We start from the raw sequence: 24,415 nt of genomic DNA on the forward strand, positions 1-24,415 counted from the left end.
CGTATTGGCATGTGTCATCTCATCGAAGCGTCTTCTGGCAGGCGCCGCCTCCGCATCCACCTTTAGGTACCTCGACCATCAAATAGGGCAGCTAGCAGATGGCAGGTCGAGAGCGAATCTACAACTCAAAGTGTGAATGATGTTAATGTTAGCTAGTGGAAATCCCCTAGCTTTAGTAGATTTTCAATAAAGTGGTAGTTACTCTATAGCATAATAACGAAACCAAAGCGGGAATAAACCCTATTCTTTAAGATGTGTTTTGAATCCTTTAGAGAGCTGTATTCAGTTAGACACTTATTAGCGTTTTTATTTTTACAGCTGAACATACCGTGGATACGGTTTGCGCCTCATCCTAAAATATTCACAGAAAAAGGAAGTCATGAATTGGCGTTAAAGCTGTACAAAAGGTTGATACGCGCCACATTGAAAATGCTCCTTGAGGAAGCGAATAATCCAATTTCCACGGAGGGCATTTCGGATCGGAATACGGTTTACTCTGAAGCCGATGAGGATGAAAATGGAGAAGCAGCTGCACTAAAGAAAATTACATCGGAAATACTTGAAGTCGAGGAAAAGCTTGCTCAAGTAAGTCGTCAGCTTGTTTCGCCTTAAACAGGCTGGTTCACTCTATGCAACCCGTAAAATGTATGCAACCTTAATGCCTGGTAGGGGTCTGAACTCTTGGAAATTATCGCATGCACGAAAGACCGGACATGAAAAAGCATATTGGCAAACGATATGACATGGCCGCATTTGGTTTTCAGCACGTGTGGCATTGGGTTTTTTGCATAAGTCATGCCTGAATAATCAATGTCATTGTGAAAACATCATTATATATTTCTGGCGATCACAATAAACGAGGTGGAAGATTGAGGCTGTGGGTCCCTTTTCATGTCTTGTTTCGTCTGTGCGCAATTCTTTCCGAAAGCATGAGGCACAAACTCGCCCAAAAATCAAAGCTTCTGAACCTTGTAAAAAATTTTAAGGCCAACGTGCAGTGGGTAACAAGTGCATGAATAAGTATTAGAGGTTTTAGTGAAAAGTTATCTCTACCGTTATTGCCCCGGTGACTGCATATCCATGACATCGTTGTGATCTGCAGAAGCAGGAAATACTTTCTTGACAACGAAACTTTCAAAGTTTACTGAAAACGAGGATTAGACCACTAGGTCAAGGTTTTCACAGTAATCAAAATTTTATTTCATACATTATTCCTGAAAAGAACGAGTTGTAATTATCCACTATTGTATTCCAAAAAATTTTTTCACTCCAAATCATCCATCATTTTGCGAAGTCTAAATGTTTTCAAGGTGCACTAGAATTTAATTGCTCAGAACCGACAACAGATGTCCTCTCTTCTCGAGCTACTCTGCGTGCTCCGAAATATTATTTCGTGTTGTCGCATTTGCCAGCGCCTGATTGATTTCAATGAATGCATGCACCAAGGAATCCGCCAGGGCCTCTCCTTGTACCTTTTCGCGGCTAGCCTTACCAAGCACATGCAGCTGCTCCTGGAGTTGCTCAAAGAGATTTAAGCCACAATTTTTCAGTTTTTGCAAGTTTTAAAACCGATACCTCTTTTCGATGTGCCTCATAAGATGGTGAAAATAATGTACTTTCATGTATGATTACTGAAAGGTGTACCAGATAGAGCCTAAGTTGGCACTACTGTATATGACAGTGTGGTGCGGTGATGCATATGACATATCTGAAAATTTAGCAAATGCATGGTGCATTTAGTTCCCACGTAGTTCTTGTCGTATGCGTCATAGAAAGCAGAAGGCGGGCTGTGAGGGTAAGGACGAAGAGGCTGTGAGCAGAAGATTGGTGAGCTAAAGTCGCGTCCAGCACCAGATCGATCGAAACGGGCGTAAAGAGCTGATTTTAAATTCGAGGAATACATTAAAAAGCTGCACATAGAGCATTTTCGCTCTCTGCACAACAATTACAGAACAGACATGTGGGATTGGGATAACATTACAAACAGAAATGAACATGAATGAAATACAAACAATACTTCCAGTACATAAAAAATTCCACCAGGTAGAAATTAGCCTCAGGGGCCAGTAAAAACAGCAACAAGAGATGACAATTTGCTATTGCAACCTAAACATCGAAGAGTGCCTTATCATTTTGTCTTCCAAGGCTTTGTAAGGAAATGTGAAGAACGGGCGCGGGGAGGTGCACTAGTATGTCACACCATACTAATGACAATAGAAACCTGAGCAAAAGTGAAAAGCGCGACGGCTCCAAATGGGACAAGACGTTGGACCCGGCGCGGTGGCTCAGTGGTTAAGGCGCTAGTCTACTGAGCCGGAGTACAAGGCTGCGAACCTGACCGCGGCGCGCGCGTTTCGACGCAGGGGAAAAGCAAAAGGCGCCCATGTGCTGTGCGATGTCAGTGCACGTTAAAGAACCCCAGATGGTCGAAATTATTCCGGAGACCACTACGGCCCCTTTCTTTCTTCTTTTAGACCTCCTTTATCCCTTCTCTTACGGCATAGTTCGGGTGTCCACAGAGATATGTTAGACAGTTACTGCTCAGTTTCTTTTCCTCACAACCAATGTTCCAGTTTTCATCACGCCTTGTCCGTGCGAGGAGCACGATTTGTTCGATAGATGGCTCATGCATACAGGATGGCGTCATGGCACCTACTCGGTGCGTGGGCGATCCCCTTCCAGCTCTAATTCGTGCTAGAGGCCGGAAGGTTAGATGGAAGTGCGAGTATATGGATGGATGGATGGATGGATGGATGGATGGATGGATGGATGGATGGATGGATGGATGGATGGATGGATGGATGGATGGATGGATGGATGGATGGATGGATGGATGGATGGATGGATGGATGGATGGATGGATGGATGGATGGATGGATGGATGGATGGATGGATGGATGGATGGATGGATGGATGGATGGATGGATGGATGGATGGATGGATGCATGTATGGATGCATGGACGGACGGACGGACGGACGGACGGACGAACGGACGGACGGACGGACGGACGGGCGGACGGACGGACGGACGGACGGGCGGACGGACGGATAGATGGATGGATGGGTGGATAGATGGATGGATAAAGCTGAACCCTTTAAATCGGACGGTGGTCCAGTCACCTAGCCATGACTTGGGAAATTTTACTCTTGTGCTGATTTTAGCCACCAATCAGATAACCTTCGCTTGGTTGCTTCTACGCGCTTAAAGTCTGTTTTCCCTTTACTGTCCTTAAACCTCAATGCCTTGGATAATTCCGCCCCGCTGCTTTCCAATGTAGAATGAAGCCCTTTGCAGAAAAGTATCAAGAGTTCAGACGTTTCCTCCTCCTCTCCGCACGCAAAGCACACCGTGTCTATCTCGTGGTACCTGACTCTATATGTCTCAGTCCGCAAGACTCCCGTCCTGGCCTCAAACAACAAAGAGCTTCCCCTACAATTATCATACATCTTTGGCAATTTCCTGCTTAAATATCCTGTATGTTCCCAATGCGAATTTCGTCAGCATCCCTGTTTTCCACAGAGCTCTCTCTGTTTCTTTAACCTTTTTCTTAACCGATATTTTTTATTTGCCCGTTTACTGCGGTCCATATTTGCTTGTAATTTTTCTTGTTCGCTTTCTCCATTATATGTCAACATTCCTTATGTACAGGTATCTGAAAACGTTCCTAGGCCACTTCATTTCCCCTATTTTTCTCAATGGCTGCTTAAATGCTGTCGTACTGCTAGCTTCTCTGCTCTCGAACGACGCCCATCCCATATCACCCTGTACCCCTGATTTGGTGTATTGCCATGGGCTCCCAAAGCTAGCCTCTCTACGCTGCGTTGTTTGATTTCTAACCGTGCTGGAACATCTGGTCTCATCCGCAGGACCGCATTGCCGAAAGTCAGGCTAAGAACCATCACCCCTTTCCAGATCCCTCTTACCACTTCATACCTATTCTAATCCACAGTGTCCTATATTTCATGACAGCTGCACTCCTACTTGCTTTATCCATTTCATATTTCTCATGCTCTGTCAGATACTCAGCACCGTTATTTATTGACACCCCAAGGTACTTGCACTCATCCACTACTTCTAGCGTGAACTTCTTTATTATATGCACGCCGCACTCATCATTAAACATCATGACTGCAGATATTTTCTTGCTAAATTTGAAACTAGTCTATCTGCCTCTGTACCACAAATGTCTATCAAATTCTGCAAATTTTCCTTGTTGCCAGGTATTATCAGTATATCACCCATGTTTTTTACTCGCGGTAATATCTGTTTAATTCATATTCCTTGCTTGGAAAAACAAAGGTTGAAGCCTAGTGCGCACTTCTCTCCTCTCTAGTTTTTTCGCTAACCCTTGCAGGTACAACATGAACAACAAAGCAGACAGGGGACATCCTTGCCTAATCCCCGCTGTATCTATATAGGCCCTGACGTATTTTTACCATTTTATAAGCACTCTTTTGCCTTGACATATATATAATATAAGACTGGCCTTCGGCTTTAGAATCTTCATAGGCTGGCGCTCAACGAAGAAGACGACGAGAAGCCCGAACGCTCTGAAGCTCGTGCGCCGAACGCTCGGTCCCTCGTGCATGCTCTCGACTGAACGCTGCCGCTTGTCTGTACCTGGACTGTACCGCTGGTTGTTCGCGACACTGTTTTGCAAGACGTTCCTTATTACAAGTGGTGGAGGTGCCAACGATCCCCTCGCCCTGGAGCTTCGCACCCGCGCATTGCCTACCGCCTCTACAATGCCTGGGACCGTCGCCCAAACCGCTACCGTCGGCTCTCTTCTGTTCCGGCGCCGCGCGGCAGCGTCACCCGGACATTTTCAGCGGTACAGATGACACGGATGTGGAGGATTGGTTGGCCTCCTATGAACGCCTAAGCACGTACAATAAGTGGGACGACACTGTCAAGCTCACCAGCATTATCTTTTATTTGAGCGACGTAGCCAATCTCTGGTTTAGAAACCACGAGGCTGACATCTCAAGCTGGACAGCTCTCAAAATCAGCCTGACAGAAGCCTTTGGCCGTCCCGCAATGCTTCGCGCCGAGCAACGCTTGAGTAGTCGGGCCCAGCAAATCGGTGAAAACTTCATCAGTTATATAGAATATGTCGACCTCTACAAGCGTGTCAATCCATCTATGAGCGAGGCCGACAAGATCAGAGATATTATGAAAGGCATTGAGGATGATGCCTTCCAGATGCTCGTCACCAAAGATCCCAAGACTGCCCCCGGTGTCATCGGCTACTGCCAAAGCTTCGATGAGCTGCGCAAACAGCGCAAACAGACAACCGCCCTATTTGCTACGCCTGTGGCGTCCCTGGCCACGTGGCTCGTTTGTGCCGCAGTCGTGACCACCGTCCCTGCGATTATAGACGTGAGCCGACGTACGACCTTCCACCGTCGTCCTCGCCTGCATCACACCAGCCGCCTCCGGATTCTTCCTCTCCTTCCTTCGACGCACCGCCACCAGCCCGCCGTCCACGCAGAAAACTAACGGCCGCAGTTGCGGAGGGATGAACTGCGTCGCCAGCGACTCACTGATGACCTGTTTCTGTCCTGCCAATATTATTACCGTGTTCTTTGAGGGAGTCGCCATCTAAGCACTTGTTGACACTGGCGCAGCCATTTCTGTTATCAGTCACACCCTCTGTAGCAGACTCAAAAAAGTGACCACGCCCCTTCCTCTCGTTTCTCTCCGCACCGCTAGCGCTCAGTACATTCGACCATTAGCCGCCTGCACCACCCGTCTGCTCATGGAGAACGTTCCCTACACAATCGAGTTCATCGTTCTCGCCCGCTCCTCTCACGACGTTATCCTTGGTTGGGACTTCCTCTCCTCACATCACGCAGTTATTGACTGCGCCCGTGCTCAGCTTGACTTGTCACCCTACAGTGACGCCCCCTTGGACATAACCAGTGCTGCTTCCGCTACTGTGGTCGTCTCAGAGGACACAGACGTTCCGCCTTTCTCCAGTGCTGGTGCCTCTTTCTTCTGCTGCTCTCTCGCATGCAATTATCACTTATACCCCCTCTTTACGATGCGCTGAGCAGAAGTCTGTTTTGCTGCCTCATGCCGTGCGGACAATTGCTGGTGCCTCAAGCGCTATTTGTGTGGTGAATCCGTTCTCCTGCTCTACCACTTTAGTCCGTGGCCAATCGCTTGGCAGTGTCGCCTTTCTCAATCCCGCCTCAGCATACCCCCTCGTCGATAGCAGGGCCGGCCTTCACGTCAGCGCCATTACGCCTGTTTCCTTCATCAATTATTCTTCTGTCGGTATTTTTCACAACTCCGTCGACGCCGCCCTCACGTCTACCCAATGAGACCAGCTTCTCGCCGTTCTGCAGCGTTTTCACGCTTCATTTGACTACCAGCAACCTTCCTTGAGCCGCATCACCACCGCTACCTATTGTATGGACACTGGAACTTATGCCCTTTGCGCCAACGTCCGTGCCGCGTGTCAGCCACTGAGCGCCGCATCATTGACGAGCAGGTGACCGACGTGCTCAAGCGCCACGTGATACAGCCGTCGCACAACCCGTAGGCATCGCCAGTGGTCCTGTTCAAGAAAAAAGACGGTTCCATCCGGTTCTCCGTGGACTACCGTCGTCTGAACAAGATTACAAGCAAGGGCGTTTACTCTCTCCCCCCGTATCGACGATGCCCTCGACTGCCCTGCAGGGCTCTGACTCCTTTTCTTCATTGGACTTGAGCTCCGGTTACTGGAAGGTGCCGATGGCGAAGGCCGATCGCCTAAAAACTGCATTCCTCATACCCGATGGGCTCTATGAATTTAATGTCATGCCCTACGGCCTCTGCAATGCACCCGCCACTTTCGAGCGCACGATGGACAACATACTCCGGGGGCTCAAATGGCACACATGCCTTTGTTATCTAGACGACGTTGTCATCTTTTCCCGGACTTTTCGTCTCACCTACAGCGCCTTCGGACTGCTCTTCGCTGCCTGGCTGACGCTGGCCTCCAACTCAATTTGTAAACGTACCACTTCGGAGCTCGGCAGCTCGCTATTCTCGGACATGTCGTGTCGAACGATGGCGTTCTCTCGGACCCGGCCAAATTGCGAGCTGTGGCCGAATTTCCCAAGCCCACTTCTATAAAAGATCTCCACAGCTTCGCCGGTCTCCGCTCCTATTTCCGCCGCTTTGTCCGCAATTTTGCCACTATCATCGACCCCCTGACCAAGCTCGTTTCCAACCACGACCTTTCGGCCTGGCTGCCAGCCTGTGATGAAGCGTTTACGACACTCCGTCGCCTCCTGACCGCTCCAGCAAATCTGCATCACTTCGACCCTCGTTCTCCGACGGAACTCCACGCCGACGCCAGTGGCATCGGCCTCGGTGCCGTACTCGCTCAGCGCAAGCAAGGCTTTGATGAATCCGTTGTCACTTACGCTAGCCGGACAATCACAAAAGCTGAAGCCAACTATTCTGTCACCGAGAACGAGTGTTCAGCCATCCTTTAAACAATCGTCAAATTTCGCCCGTACCTGTACGGGTGCCCTTTTGACGTTGTGACCGATCACCATGCTCTCTGCTGGTTGCCCTCTTTGAAAGATCGCTCTGGTCGACTGGCGCGCTGGGCTCTGCGACTCCAAGTGTACGAAATTCGCATTATCTGTCGTTCCGGCCGCAAACATGACGATGCTGATGCCCTCTCACGTTCTCCTGTACCATCTGAGGCAGTGCCTTGTATGTCCACCCTGCCTTCTTTGACGTTTGAGTCCACTGATATGGCTTCCGAGCAACGCAAAGACCCGTGGATCAATTGCCTCTTAGACCTCTTATCTGGCCAATTGTCTCAACCCGCCGCGGTGGCTCAGTGGTTAGGGCGCTCGACTACTGATCCGGAGTACCCGGGTTCGAACCCGACCGCGGCGACTGCGTTTTTATGGAGGAAAAACGCTAAGGCGCCCGTGTGCTGTGCGATGTCAGTGCACGTTAAAGATCCCCAGGTGGTCGAAATTATTCCGGAGCCCTCCACTACGGCACCTCTTCCTTTCTTCTTTCCCTCCCTCCTTTAACCCTTCCCTTACGGCGCGGTTCAGGTGTCCAACGATATATGAGACAGATACTGCGCCATTTCCTTTCCCCAAAAACCAATAAAAAACCAATTGTCTCGACCTCCTTCCCGTGCTCTCCGTCGTTAGTGCCACCAGTTCGCCATCCGAGACGAGCTTCTTTACCGCCGCAACTACCTACAGGATGGTCGCAAGTGGCTTCTCGTCATTCCGACACATCTGCACTCCTTCATTTGCTCTTACTACAACGATGGTCCCTAGTGTGCACATGCCGGATTCTTGAAGATCTTCACCCGTCTACGAGAGCGGTACTACTGGCATGGGATGACTCTTTAGGTCTTGATTTAGACAAAACCTAGCGCAAAAACATGCAACCACAAAGACAGAACAGACGAGACACAAGCGCTATCTCACAACTGGCTTTTTATTGAAGCAGGATGCAGTTTATATACGGTGAAGCTTCAAGGGGAGAGAAGGGTGACATGGAGGAGAAGGTGAACAACGGGAACATCGCTTCGCAAAAAACAGACAGGCAGCCAAAAAAAAGGCTCTTTATGTCCGCTGGTTCGTTCAGTCCTGCACAGCAGGCCAGTGACGAAAATATCCAAATCTCCGACCCGCCACTCCTATGCAGCCGCTGCCTTGCCCAGCGCAGCCCTTCGAGCGTGTTGGCATAGACCTCTACGGCACTCTTCCCAGCACATCAACCGGAAACCGCTGGATCATCGTTGCCATCAACCACCTTACACGTTACGCTGAAACATCGCCTTTACCATCCGCTACAGCCCACGACATGGCATCCTTCATTCTCCATCGCACCATTCTTCGCCATGGTGTGCCCAAAGAGCTGCTCAGTTATAGAGGTCCGGCCTTCCTCTCTGAAGTTGTAGAAGCTTTCCTTCAGGAATGCAACATCGTTCACCGCACCAGCTCCGCCTACCATCTTCCGACAAATGGCATGGTTGGGCTTTTAACCGCACCCTCGGCGACATGCTGGCCATGTATGTTGCTTCCGACCATTGTAACTGGGACCTTGTTCTCCCTTTTGTCACATATGCTTATAACTCCGCTGCTCAAGCCACCACCGGATTCTCTCCGTAATTTCTCCTGTACGGCCGTGAGCCTGCTTGCACAATGGACACCATTATACCTTACCGCCCTGATGCTTCCGAATTTACAACTCTTTCTCAAGCCGCAACTTATGCCGAAGAATGCCGACAGCTTGCCCGGTCCTCCACTTCTCACGCCCAACCGCAGCAGAAAAGCACCCGTGATCCCCTGCACTTCCTCCCGCTTACCTTCCTGACTCTTTGGTCTGACTCTGGGCACCCTCCTCAGGTCCTGGCCTTTCCTCCAAACTTGTTAGCAAGTACCAGGAACCCTACCGTATTCTTCAGCAGACATCCCCCTCAATTACCTCATCGAACCCCTTACGCCATCCCCTGATCACCGTCTCCGAGGCCGTGCCAATCTCCACACGGCCCGCCTCAAACCATACTATGAAACCACCGTCTTAACATCGCCCTAGGCCACCAGAATGGCGCGCCCTTTCGCCCGGCGGTAATTGTAAGACTGGCCTTCAGCTTTAGAATCTCCAGAGGCTGAAGCTCAACGAAGAAGACGACGAGAAGCGCCGAACGCTCCGAAGCTCGTGCGCCGAACGCTCGGTCCCTCGTGCGTGCTCTCTACCGAACGCTGCAGCTGGTGCGTGCCTGCACTGTAGCGCTGGTTGTTCGCGACACTGTGCTTTGCAAGACGTCCCTTACTAATATATATATATATATATATATATATATATATATATATATATATATATATATATATATATATATATATATATATATATATATATATATATATATATATATATATATGGTATATAAAATGAGGGACTCGTTTTGAGAAACTTCTGAAGGGAGCCAACAAACACCGAAACCAAGGTGCACAGAGGAATGTAATATCTTTTATTATATAGTGCTAATCAGTGGGATAAAAATACTTGGATTAATCTATCGCATATACACACACACACACACACACACACACACATATATATATATATATATATATATATATATATATATATATATATATATATATATATATATATATATATATATATATATATGCCCAGTAAGTCCCACATGTCTTGAATAACGTTGTTGTAGGCAACCCTGATATCCAGAAATGCTAGCCATAGGGGCCTGTGTTCCTTTTCTGCAACCTATATACCCTGCGTCAAGGAAAACAGATTGTCTTCCAACCTCTTTTGTTTCCGGAACCCATTGTGTAGCTTCAATAGCACCCCCTCGCTCACCACCAAGCCTGCAGTATCTTTATAGTCTGCATCACCACCCTGTAAAACACAGTTGTCACTGTTATGGGGCGGTAGTTCATTCTCCTTAATCGCCATTCATTTGGGGCTTTGCGATCCACTATCATTTGGTTCACTACCTGTATTAAAGTTTGCTTGTATTTTGGTCCCTGCTTCTTTATTAAAATAATCGGAACACAATCAGGTCCTGTCGACGTGCCACTAGGAACCTTCTTTCCTGCCCTTTCAATCTCTCTTTGCTCAAGTGAAGCAATTGCAGTAACCGGTCTATCCTTCTTTCATAAATTATGTGCAGCATTTCTTTCTTTAAATTTTTCTATCACCCTTATTGCTATGCGTTTTATCGCTTCAGCCTCTTCTAGTCAATTACCCTGATCTGTAAAAATAAGTTTCGTCTAGCATAGTCTTATTACTCATTGTATTTAGATGTATCCAGAATTTTTGAGCTTCTTTTCTATTTACGTTTGACATCCCTTGGGCACCCTTCCTTCTGAATTTCTCATTAATCAATTAGGCTGCTTCCCTTCACATTTTATGAAGGTATCCCATTTTCTGTCTACTTCAGTTTCTGGTCCCCCCTCTTGGAATACCTGTGTTCCCTCGACGCTGCCTGGCGTGTCTCTATCGCTTTCTTGAACTCCTCATCCAACCAGCCCTTGGGTTTCCGTCTTTTCCCTTTTGGTTTGACTCGCAGCTTAGCTAGCTGTGGCTTAAATAATCGGATTAATTTGGTATAAGTGCATTCTGTTCAATTATGCTCAAAAATTAGTTTCTCAATTTATTTGGCTGCTACTTGCAGCTGCTTTTCTGAGTAAAAATTGCCCTCTGATTGTTCATCTCGTTTAAGTTCTAGCTTGGTTTCACTTCGGAAACTCAACTTGATACGTTTGTGGTCACTCCCTAGACATCTTGAATCGTGTTCATCTATGCTCCTAGTCTATATAGATCCTCTGTAACATCAGTGTATAATCTATCTTTGAGTGCAGACTCTCGGCCTCCCACATTATCAGCCCTACAATTTTCTCGGATCTGTTGCATACGACTATATCAAGCCTGCCGCACATATCCAGCAGCATGCTTTCAGTCGAACCTGTGTACTCAGCTAGGTCTTATAAGTGTGCATTCATGTAGCCTAATATAATTATCTCGCCCTGTCCTCCTAGCTCATCGATGTCGCTTGCAATACATTCTAACATTTTCCTGTTTTCCTCTTTGGAATTAGCTCCTGTGCACCGGTATACAAAGGCAAGCAGGGTTTGCTCCCCTGCCACTTTTCCTTTTAGCCGTAAATGTTCTTTGCATCCCAGTTTAACCCTCTGAAAATTCATACCTTTATGAGAGAATGCCCCAATTCCACCTCCCTTTCTGCTGCCCTCTGTTCGATTGCACTATTCCCATGGGTGGTTTGGGTCTCAAGGTGGTTGCTCCATATCTCTATGATGCGTTTCCACTAAACCATAAAGTATTAATTCCTCCTGCCTTAAATGTTGTTCTATTCCCTCCCATTTCAGTCTATTCCTTCCAGCTTGCATGTTAATGCAACCTATATCTGAATTAACCTGGCCCTGGCGCTTGTGACTATTTCTCCTCCTATGGATTCATCCTAATACTCTCCTTGACCTTGGTTCTTCCTTGTCTACACTAGTTCACTCAGAAATCTGAATCCCCCAAAATGCTGTTGCCTGGCAACCTATCCAACTACGCACCGTCTTGCCAGGGGCACCACCGTAGTGATTGCCATCCTGTCCAAAAGGATGGGAGCTCACCTCATACATGTCCCTGTTAATTTCCATTCCATTACCCCGTATCTTAGTCGTCGAATGATTAACCTAATTACACGGTTAGCCTGAACGACCCTCCTTTCCGTTTAGGTAGACTGCCACTGGATCTCTGGCATTGTGCATATGGTCACATGCACACTCTCAGAGGCCTCACTAAGCCTACGCCTCCCCAATTCTAACTGCATCTCGAGATTGTCACTCCTCCCCTTCAGCACATCATTGGGACCACCATGGATAACGACAAGGTGTCCGCCATCCATTTTGTCCCCTACCACCTCCTGGGCTTTGGCCATTGCATCTACCATGCACTTCCCCGACTGGCCTCCACCTACACCCGCCTGTCCGCCTTCACTGTCATCAAAACGCCTCCCTCAACCGTCGCTACGTTCGAGTCACCGACTGCCATAACCCTTCTGCGCTCTAACCGTTCGCTTCCTGACTGCAACTGTTGCTCTACGGATTTCGATAGCTGTCGCTCCCGCCGCCATACGCTCCTGTCCCGCTTCACCGTGCCTGTTTTTACCGCTGCGTCGTCTCGACCCAAAGCCTGTTTCGCTAGACTGTAGGATCGACAAGCCTTGTTCCGCACCTGACACTGCTCCTAACCGGGGTGCTCTGCCGGGTGCAACTTGAGCGCTTTTCCCTGCTCTTCTAGCTCGGCCCGCTTTTCCCGCTCCTCTTTCAGCCCGCCCACAATTCGCTCCAACAGGTTGGTATTAGCCCCCTCAGTCTTAAGCGAGTTGGCGACCTGGGTTCCTAGCTTAATTCGTTCCTCTCGTTCCGCCTTCAGGTCTTCTATGAGGTCGTTAATCCTTGCTGCCCATTCCCGTTTCAACGTCCGAACGGCCTCCTCAAAATGCTTACATAGCTTGCACGCGAAGCTGGCCCCATCTGCCTCGGCTAAGCTCCCGAACTCGGTCTCGTCAAAATGGCATCCACGGTAGCACTCCTGGCACTGCACTTACTCCCTGTCCACCTTGACTTCCCTAGCTTGCCAACCCGTCGTCCGGCCGACTACGTAACTTAAAAGCCCGCCAAAATTCCTACACAAAAACCTTCAGCGCACACACTTCCACTAGCCTTTCTACCCTTAACACGTTTTAAAAATACCGCCCTACAGCATGTACAAGAGAAAATACCAAAATGCACTTAGCTTTGGACGAAGTCGCTAGAGCTCCGAAAAAAAGCGTCCTCTTCCGACGGCGTCACGAGCTAGAAGCGGATCTCCCAGATGCGGCTCGCGCATATTAACCCCATCTGTCGGTTCTCCCAGAATCTGAGACAAGATTGGATGGCCCGACCCCAAGGCACACTCTCATCTCTCAAGCGCGCTGCAGCGCACTTGGCCTCGTAAGTTCGTTGCCGCGGCTCTCCACCGACGGGACGCCATCTGCTCCTCCAGTAGTGCATTGGCCTTGACCACAGTCACTGTGTGCTGCTCGAAGTTCCGAACTTTTGCCGGTCCTCATGCACAGCAAACCACGGAGACGAGCCATCTCGCAGAAAGAACTTTATTAAGAAACTCGGCCGCGCAAGCACGAATGCATTCACTCACCTAATCAATCTTAAGTATATTTCCGCGAATCTTTGCAGTGTTTGTTCATCTTTCACTGCAGCCGGCACGCCGCTTTATCGCTTTGTACACCTCGTACACCTGCTACCGCGTATTTACGGCAGACACAAGGTTATTTCACATGTGGAATCGTGTCTGCAATCTTCGCCTTCGCAGTTTTACGCGCTCCCAGTTTATATGGTGTCGGCCGAGTAAGTGCACATACATTAAGTGCCCACCAGCGCCCTCTCCTGTTGCCACATATGATGGATCATTAATACTATTTTTTATTCGATACCGCAACGCGCGATACTGCACCGGTACTTCGCTTTGAACTATCCCTGCCACATGGGTAATTTCTGTTGACAGCACACACGGCAGTAAGCAAATCCGTAATTTCCGGGAAGCCCACAAGTCAAGCAAGACGCTTCCTCGCCTTCACGCAACCACAATGCCGCCTGCCACTTCGATCTGCGCGTAGAAACTGCCCACCAATGGATATAAACGGTGCACTGTGCGGTCGTTAGGCTGTTCTCGCATCCTCCGCGCTCGCGAGGAGACGGGCGGGAACACCCCGCGGAGAGTGAAAGCGCGCGTAGCACGCGAACACGGCCAGTCAGAGCGCCGTGACGCCATCACGCCCGATCGACGCTTCAGAATTCCGCCGCTACGGGAGGACCACTGGCACTGCTGTCATGCGGCAAACTATAGGTTCAGGCCCCTATAGGTCAGCCCTGTCACCTACTCATTTTATACATGCAGCTGTGCATGCGCAGTTATGCGCATCGCTAACAAGTGGGATCAACGTGCGTCATGTGCGGCCCCAGCGGCGAAGGCTGGCAGGCTGCTCCTCTCTGGTTGCCGCGCGTGCGCACAACTGCTCTTCCACGTTACGTCACGCATGACGCCTGGGGTGGAGTCGCCGCGCGGCGGCGGCGGCGTAGCTCTGATGTAGGCGCGGCGCACCTGCTGCAACTCTCCGGCAGCCGCTCATGCGCACAACTTTCCTCTCCAGACCACAGCCAGCGGAATGCTGTCGCTACAAAAAGGCTCGAGGGATGCGCCGGCGCTCGACGAATGCGGCCGGCGGCAGATACATCTGGAGGCCGTTATGAACACCGGGCAGAAGCTGCACCCTGGCGGCAAAGTTGTGTTACCGTAAATATATGTATAAGGATAAATTCTGGTGTAATCTGATATCTTCATTTCGCGGTGGTTCGGCTTTGATGGGAGGAGTGAAGAGACGAAAGGAACCTGCCTGAATGGCGCAGTCTACAGGATCTTCCGATAAGAAGCGGACTAGCTATGGGACTCATCGAGGCGTCAGCGAGAGACACAATGCTAATCGACCATCTCGGCAGTGGACCAGCAGGCCAAGCAATCTCCCAGAGTGAAGCAGGTTGCTGTCTTGTAGGTCCTTGCGCTGGGCAGTTGTGGGACAGAGCTTGAGCAGGGAAGGCGGGAACCGATGGGTAGGAGGTAGGCAGATGGAACTTGGAGTGAATACCCAGGTAGCACGTGTCAGCGGAGTGTCGGGGTTATCTTTCGCCGTTGAGGTGACGATGTTGAAATTGAATTTGAAAATTTGGGAAGCAGAATTAGCGGTGAAAAAATTGCGGTGCCAGAGAGAGGTCAGGGAAGTGGCGGCCGTTGTAAACAAAGAAGCGGTGCGTCCGGATAATGGGGCGGGCATCGCGGAGCATTTAGAGGTAGGCCAGAGAGCGGTAAACGCGGACCGCAGATAGGAAGGACCGCCTGGCGCCACTTAGGTCGCAGTTCTGAGAGAGGAGGTAGGCTGGAGAGGTGAAAAAGCAAGTTTGACAGTGAAAGTGTATGCGTTGCGACGAGTAGATTAGTGGCTAGTGTTGGGGCACTCGAAGCGCCTGATGAACATAATGACCCGTTAGAGGAAACAGTGTTAGAAGTGGCCGCTCTGGTTCACGGCGGTGACAACAGGGATTGTGTGGGCGCAGTTATGGCAACGAATGTCGCCATAGCATATCTGGGTGCATTGCAGAGGTTTGAAGCAAGGAACGGCCTGATTGAAACTCCCACCGAACTCGAAGGGTTCAAGCAAGCACAAATTGGCGACATCGTGCTGAGGAGTGGGGAAGAACAAGTGAGCGTAGGTGCGCATTTCACAAGCGAAGAAGGCGCACAGCTGAACTAGGGAGACCACGTAGGCGGCCGTTCGCACATTCAGCCAGCTTGGCCGGAAATTCGCCGCGCATAAATGATGCGGGCCGCGATTGGCTCTGTGAGAACAGGTAACATGGATGAAAAGGGACGCACAAGAAGCGAGCGTGCGCTAAATTGGTATAAAGCTGCCGACTAGAAAAGGCGCTTTCTTAAGAATTGCAACGAGTGTTATATGGTGTCCTGTCAAAGTTCGTACGAGGGGAGACGGTTGATTACACTAGCCTTCAGGCGGTACGCGCCTTTCCAGATGGGCAGTAAGGGCGATTGCTTTGCACCAACTGACAGCCCTCCTGCGTAGGGGTTGAGAGCACCCCATGTCATTTGAAATGACAATCGCATGCTGGACATAGTGATGCCAACGCTTGCGATAGGCCGAGGCTAGTATCACAAGCTCCATTAGTAGGGGGGGGGGGGCAAAAGGAGGTAACGATGTCTCCTTGCTCTATTTTTAATGTTGTCGTAGTGCCGGGGGAATAACGCCAACCGCGCACAGATGTTGTGAAGGGTATGATGCATTTCCTGGAGGCACGCCTCACGGTGCCGATGGAGGCGTCGTGCGCGCGGTAGCATCGCCCCGAAGCGCGGACGAAGGAGGCACCGCTCGTGTGTGTATGTGTGTGCGCGCGTGCGCTAGAGCGGCTGAGCTAGCATCCATTGCCACATGACGTTTCGAACTGGCGAGGAGGTCACAGGATGGCGACTGTTGGACGGTCAGCAAAAGGGAGCCGCTGGCTACAGGAAACGGAACCGTCGAAGAGACATCTTATTCCTAGGCAGTCATCGTCAGCAGAGCCAGCTCGTGTGCAGTGCGGGAAATGTGCGCAAGAGCCCCGCATTTTTAAGAATTCGCAGAGCCCGTTGAATCCCTGGCGCGAAGGAACATCTGCGGAGGCGGCGGCCACGAAGAACTCGCAGGGAAAGAAAGTGCTAATGGAGAGAGCGACCAAGAGCACGCTGGCTAGAGGGACACGGAGGGGTGAAAAAAAGGCACAAGAGACGCGGCCGGCGGGAGACACAACTGGAGAGTCGTTTTGAACAGCTGGTAGAGAGGCCGCGCCATGACAGCAATGGTTGCTACCGCAGTTGTATGGATATGTAAATAAATCCTGCTGTAATCTGAAAACTTCAATTCGCGGTGGTTCGGCTTTGTCGGGAGAAAGAGTGAAGAGAAATAAACCTGCCTGACCGCTGTGGTTACCTGACTGGGAATCTTAAACGTGCACGAACATCGAACAACACATGGCCGCTTTTTTCCGTTCTGCATCTATCGAAACGCTGCCGCCGCGGTCGGATTCCAACCTGGGGATTCCGGCTCAGTAGCCGAGCACCTTAACCACTGTGCCACTAATATAATTTCATATCGACCGCGTCATTACTTTCTCTATGACATTAAAGTACCATCGAGGCCAGCTACGTTCGCTAGGAAGACGAAGACGTCGTTCGACCTACTGTCGCCGCAGCTCTGGTTCTTACCTAATTTTGCCTAATTTACCTAGTTTTATTTGAATATTCGAGGACGGCTGCATCTTGAAAGCGGTACTATATGGGAAGAGCACGGCTGCTCTGGCGCCGGCAAGCCTAAAGGAACCACGCCAATCTAAGGAGGCTGGCTCGGAAGATGCGGCCATGGCTTCTCAGGCCATGGAGCGACCAGAACATGGAGACGCCCACCCGTCCGGTGAGACCCCATCGCTTAGTGGGGATAAATAAACGATCGTGGACGGTGACGAGTTAGTGGCCGATATCGCTGAAGTGGACAACGAGGGCTTCAGGTTGGTGAGTGGTCGCAAAGAACGAACGGTCGGGATCCCGGTAGTGGTTGAGCCCACAGAGAAAGGGGTAGATTTAACAGAGGGGAATCCCATCTTGATTTTCGCCGCCATTCAATCACGGCTGGGATCAGCTGCGATTCGTCGTCGGTTCACCATGCACGGGGCTCTTCAGCTGGATGTCTCGACGGAAGAGCAGGTTGAAAAGCTCCTGCACTGCTCTCAGAATGTTGACATCAAAGTTAATGTGCGGTTGCCCCATTCCTACAAGAACCACACCTGTGTTATTAAGGGTGTACAAAAGTGGTATTCAGAACGCGACATACTTGATTATTTGAAACCACAAGGTGTTCTGCACGTGATACGGCTCGTGCGTCGTGTGGAGTCCCCAGAAAAGCAACGGGCAGAAACCCACCAACTCTATTGTGCTGACATTCGCTCCCAACTCAGAGCGGCCGAAACATTTCATCAGGCATTCACAAAACACACAGCTGACGGTTTCAATGAAGCTCCTCAACAGTGTTTTAGATGCCAACGGTTTGGGCACGTGGCCAAAGTTAGCACAAAGGATCGACGCTGTAAGCGGTGCGGTGGAGACCACGACTTTAAAACCTGCAAGGCCGGTTTTGCTTGCGCCAATTGCGGTGGTGATCATCCAGCGAGTTTCGGAGACTGTCCCTTCCATGTGAGCGCTCTGCAACGTCGAATATCCTTTATTGCTGGTCCCAAAACCAAACCGACCGAGATGCCTGGGCCAGTATTAGACGAGTTCCTAGTGTTGGAGTCTGATGTTGTAGCGTTACCCAACAATGTCTCTAAGAGACCTGATTCCTGCAAGACGCCAAAGTTCATTGCGTACGATTCGGCTGTTCGACTTCCAGCAAAAAGTGTCCATGATCCGGTGCGAACGGATCAGAGCCAGACTCGGCGGCAAGGGGGACACTCGTTTGCAAAAGTGAACGAAAAAAATCGGCTACTGCGCCCATGAGTGTGTCATCGTCGGCATCTTTTGTCGATGTTTTAAGTGAGTGCGTTGCGCAACATAAAGAGCTCAAGAATCAAGGTGTGTCTGACCTTCTTCATGTTTTGTTTGGGGCCTTGCGTTCAGATGTTCCAGCGATGGCGCATGGTAGCCTGAAGAACTTCCTACAGCTTTAGCTTTCTTTTGAGTTCCTAAATATCACCTTCTAGCAACACAGCAAAGTGGGCGAGTTGGGACTGCATCATAAGGTACGAAACAACGCAACTAACACGAAGGACCAGAAAAAGAAGAAACACGGACAAGCGCTGACTTACAACTGTCTGCTTTAATCGGAAAACCACATATTTATGATCTAATCACCGCGTCAGAGCCTCAAGTCATCATCACAAACTACAACCTAAACAGAAAGACAAATAACAATTGCTCAAACGTAAGCACCTACAGGCTCCCACGTTGTTCCATCAGCCATATCTCGCGCTTAAACAATGCCATCGAAGTGCTGCTAACACACCAGTCAGCTTCTGTGAAGATATGATACGCCTCTACTACTTCTCGCACTAGTTGCTCTTTATGACGATACAGCACCTCAGTGTTATCAACGTACGGTGTGCACAGGCAGGATTTGCAATGTGCAACCAACTTTAATGAATACGAGCCTTCCAAAGAATTAGCATGTTCTAACAGGCTATCACTGAGGCACCTGCCATTTTGGCCCACGTATAAATGGCCGCACGAGAACGGAATCCTGTAAACCACTCCAACGCTGCACTGCGCAAACTGAGAGCCATGACGAACTCCACACCCTTCTTTGGTGTTACCAATTTATTTCTTGCGGTTCACTAACGCCGGAACCTTGCTCAATTTGTTTGGCGTAGTAAAACAGGATCTTTCTACCAAACTTCTCCACAATCTTCTTCCATCTGTGGCGATTGGCGATGAACATATGGGATCACCGCCCCTTTGTTCTTACTGCATTTGCGATCCTCAGCTCTTATTTCTTCTTTCCTTGCTTTCATTTTTTGAAGTAGCCTGCTGCACGCAGACACTAGTACACTTTCCGGAAAAACCTGCCGCTCTGCAACGAGACCATTGTGTGTCAAAGCTTGAACCAACTTCATGCAAGCACGACTTCCTAGTAGCCGCTCCCAGGCACGCCATGCCGATCCCATTCTTGACTAGCTTGGAATGATTGAACTCAAAATCGAGAAGTGGCTTTTGCGTTCTTGGGGCGTAGCGCCAAAAAACATGGTTCTTTTGAAACTTGAAGTTCCAGTCCGAAAACTGCAGACCGTCTTCAGAAGGCATCTCATAAGTGAACCTTAGTTCAGGCGCCGTGCTTCAAAATACTTTCATGATGTCATTCACCACTTGAGGGCTTGATTCTATCGCTAGCGCCACAACACAGTCATCCACATATCTAAGGATACTCGAAGTGCAATCCTTGAGTTCTTTTTTCAGTGCCCTGTCTACTGCGCTAAATATATATTGCTCTGAACAGGTGCTACGCTTGAGCCTACGCATATGCCGGACAGCTGGACTTATGTGCCACCTCGCCACGCCACCAACGTACTCTGCAGATACACGCTTAATAGCTCCAGGAATGAATCAACTGGAATTCTGCATTGCATCACAAACCGACTCTGGTCGTTGTCTCCTGTGATACATTCCTTGACATGCTTCATGACATTTAGATGTGGCAGCGAGTAATATAGATCTTCTATATCGATGCTGAACGCGGATACAACGCCCAATTCAGTATTCGGTAACATCTTGACAACCTTGACAGAATTTTCCACCCGGAACGGGTCCTTTATGACCAAAGAAGATAGGTGCCTTTTCAGGAATCCTGACACCAAGTACATCTATGTTCCGTGTTCATTTACTATTGCTCTGAAAGGGACATCCACTTTGTGGTTTTCGCGGAGAAAAACACTCCGAGCTGAAGGCCTTTTGTAATACGTACAGCTTTTTGAAGACCCTCTAAGTTTAGCTCTTGGAGTAGGGCGACTGCCTGTGTTTTGCACTTCTTCGGGCTAACTTGTACTTGCTTGAAGTGTTTGTTTACTGCTGCCTCTGTTTTTCCCCAAATAAGCTATCAGGTAAAACTACAAACTTGCCTTCTTTGTCAGCTAGTATAGCTCGAATGTTGTTGGCTAGCAAGTGTTCCACGACGTTTGAAATAGGTGTATGCCTCCTATGGTCCTATGAAGTGTCACTTGCATCCACACAGTCAGCGGCACACCGGAACCCAACTTCTTCCTTCACCTGTCGAGAGATAGCTCTCATAAGAGATAATTTTTATGGCATGCTCAGTCCTGGATCAACTGAGAACTTTGGTCCAAGGCTAAGCAATTTCTCATATTTTTTCTCCAATCATGCACAATCAAGCAGCAGGACGTTTCTTTTTTCACAGAAAAAATAGTTCTTACGAGAGCTATCTCTCCACAAGTGAAGGAAGAAGTTGGGTTCCGGTGTGCCGCTGACTGTGTGGATGCAAGTGACACTTCATAGGACCATAGGAAGCATACACCTATTTAAAAGGTCGTGGAACACTTGCTAGCCAACAACCTTCGAGCTATACTAGCTGACAAAGAAGGCAAGTTTGTAGTTTTACCTGATAGCTTTTTTGGGAAAAAAGCAGAGGCAGCAGTTATCAAACACTTCAATCATGTGCAAGTTAGCCCGAAGAAGTGCAAAACACAGGCAGTCGCCCTACTCCAAGAGCTAAAGCTAGAGGGTCTTCAAAAAGCTCTACGTAGTACAAAAGGCCTTCAGCTCGAAGTGTTTTTCTCCGCGAAAAGCCACTGTGTGGATGTCCCTTTCAGAGCAATAGTGAATGAACACGGAACATGGCAGTACTTGTTGTCAGGATTCCTGAAAAGGCACCTATTTTCTTGGACATAAAGGACCCGTTCCTTGTGGAAAATTCTATCATGGTTGTCAAGATGTTATCGAATACTGAACTGGACGTCATATCCGCGTTCAGAACCGATATAGAAGATCTATATTACTCGCTGCCACATCTAAATCTCATGAAACATGCCAAGGAATGCATCGCAGTAGACAACGACGAGAGTCGGTTTGTGATGCAATGCGGAATTCCAGTAGATTCATGCCTGGAGCTATTAAGCGTGTATCTGCAGAGTACGTTGGTGGCGTGGCGAGGTGGCACATACGTCCAGCGGTCCGGCATATGCATAGGCTCAAGCGTAGCACCTGTTCAGAGCAATATTTATTTAAGCGCAGTAGACAGGGCACTGGAAAAAGAACTCAATTATTGCACTTCGTGCATCTTTAGATATGTGGATGGCTATCTTATGGCACTACCGAAAGAAGCCAGCCCTCAAGTGGTGAATGACATCATGAATGTATTTTCAAGCACGGCGCCTGAACTAAGGTTCGCTTATGAGATGCCTTCTGAAGACTGCCTGCAGTTTTTGGAATGGAACTTCAAGTTTGAAAAAAACCATGTTTGTTAGCGCTACGCCCCAAGAACGCAAAAGCCACTTCTCGATTTTGACTCCAATCATTCCAAGCTGGCCAAGAATGGGATCGGCATGGCGTGCCTGGGAACGGCTATTAGGAAGTCGTGCTTGCATGAAGTTGGTTCAAGATTTGACACACAATGGTCTCGTTGCAGAGCGGCAGGTTTTTCCGGAAAGTGTACTAGTGTCTGCGTGCAGGAGGCTACTTCGAAAAATGAAAGCAATGAAAGAAGAAATAAGAGCTGAAGATCGCAAATGCAGTAAGAACAAAGGGGTGGTGATCCCATATGTCCATCGCTAATCACCACAGATGGAAGAAGATAGCGGAGAAGTTTGGTGGAAAGATCCTGTTTTCTGCGCCAAACAAATTGAGCAAGGTTCCGGCGTTAGGGAAACCCAAGAAAAAAATTGGTAACACCAAAGAAGGGTGTGGAGTTCGTCATGGCTCTCAGTTTGTGCAGTGCAGCGTTGGAGTGGTTTACAGGATTCCGTTCTCGTGCGGCCATTTCTACGTGGGCCGAACAGACAGGTGCCTCAACGATCGCCTGTTGGAACATGCTAATTCTTTGGAAGGCTCTTGTTCATTAAAGTTGGTTGCACATTGCAAATCCTGCCTGTGCACACCTTACTTTGATAACACTGTGGTGCTGTATCGTCATAAAGAGCAACTAGTACGAGAAGTAGTAGAGGCGTATCATATCTTCACAGAAGCTGACTAGTGTGTGAGCAGCACTTCAATGGCCTTGTCTAAGCGCGAGATATGGCTGCTGGAACAACTTGGGAGCCTGTAGGTGCTTACGTTTCAGCAATTGTTATTTGTCTTTCTTTTTAGGTTGTAGTTTGTGATGATGACGTGAGGCTCTGACGCGGCAATTAGAGATTATAAATATGTGGTTTTCCGATTAAAACAAACACTTGTAAGTCAGCGCGTGTCCGTGTTTCTTCTTTTCCTGGTCCGTGTTAGTTGCCCTGTTTCGTACCTTAAGATACGACCTTCGCAGCGAACTTTCTTTCGAACTAATATGGATGGTATTCAACCTCGTGGATTTATTATTCTCCGAGAAGTGCCGTTTTTATTGGAATGGAAGTGCGCTAGGATTTTTATTCGGTTAGCTGAAATAAAACTATTCTTGAAAGACTTGTGTTCCAGTATTGGCCCTGTCGGAAGCTGCCCTGCCAAGCAGGCGATGTTTGACTGGATATGTCGCCCATAAAAACTGCAACATGAAGTCATTATCCTGCAGGAATTGCCGCGCTTTACATAAGAAGAGAAATAAATACCACATGTTTCTATAAGCCTTATCGATCTTTGCACGGATGACATTGAAGTAGCGGCTGTGAGAATAGAGCTCGGCTTTCGAACCCTTTCTATTGTATCCGTGTACGTGTCCCCGCGGAAGAAGGTAGCATTGGATTTGTTTCTACAGCAGTGCTACGATCGCTGCCCAGCTCCTCGAATCATCTGCGGTGATTTCAACGCCCATCGTGCCGTCTGGCGGGACAGGAATAAGGATTCCCGTGGACGCAAACTTGTAGAAGTTATTGACAGTCTGGACCTGTGTGTCGCCAATGACGGAAGCCCCACTTTCTTCCCGCCTCCAGCCTCAGCGACCGCTATAGACCTGACTATGCATTCATCTCACGTCTGCGTGAGTTGGTCAACAGCGCCTGACCGAATGGGAAGTGATCACTATCCGAGTTTGTGTTTGCTGCCGACTTTCTTATGCATGGTCCTAAAATTAGCAATGTGGTCAACTGGGACAAGAACAGAGAGCACCTAGAACGTGTTTCTGGTGATGTTATTGACAAAATTATTTCTAGTTAGCTGGCAGTAACTACGGCGGTCAAGTTACCTGATCATTTTCCGGCCCGCCATTAGAACTGAGCAGCTTTGCACAGCGAGAAGGGCGGAGCACCGACTCAAGCGAAAGAAGGACGACAGCCACTTGAAGGCGTCCTTTAATAGGCCATATTCTGCCATTCCACGGCACACGAACAAACTCTACATTTCGTAATGGGCCTCATTGCGCTAGTTTGACTGTGCTCTCACCGATGACGAGAATATGGCCAGTTGTTGGCAGCCTTGCTGGAGAATCGCGCCCTTCGAAGCCTTTTGGAGCTCCTGCAATACGCAAGGAAAAACCAATTGAGTGCTTGACAGAGAAAATCGCAGACGCACTCGTACGTGCTAATTCTGGAATGGATATATATACACCACCTGCTTCCTCCATGTCTATCATGGACGTCTCGTTCACGCTTCGTGAGCTT

General features: G+C 49.0%; 1 protein-coding gene across 1 annotated transcript in view; it reads left to right on the top strand.

Moving 5' to 3' along the window:
* The first annotated feature begins 411 nt into the window (after nt 1–411).
* Nucleotides 412–24,415, top strand: part of LOC144103362 (uncharacterized) — a 39,908-nt gene continuing 15,904 nt past the window's right edge. The window contains exon 1 of the mRNA XM_077636103.1: nt 412–585. Within this exon, the coding sequence (XP_077492229.1) occupies nt 430–585 (156 nt within the window). The 5' untranslated portion in view covers nt 412–429. The remainder of the gene's footprint in view (nt 586–24,415) is intronic.

Source organism: Amblyomma americanum, chromosome 9 (assembly GCF_052857255.1).
Source record: "Amblyomma americanum isolate KBUSLIRL-KWMA chromosome 9, ASM5285725v1, whole genome shotgun sequence".
NCBI lineage: Eukaryota > Metazoa > Arthropoda > Arachnida > Ixodida > Ixodidae > Amblyomma > Amblyomma americanum.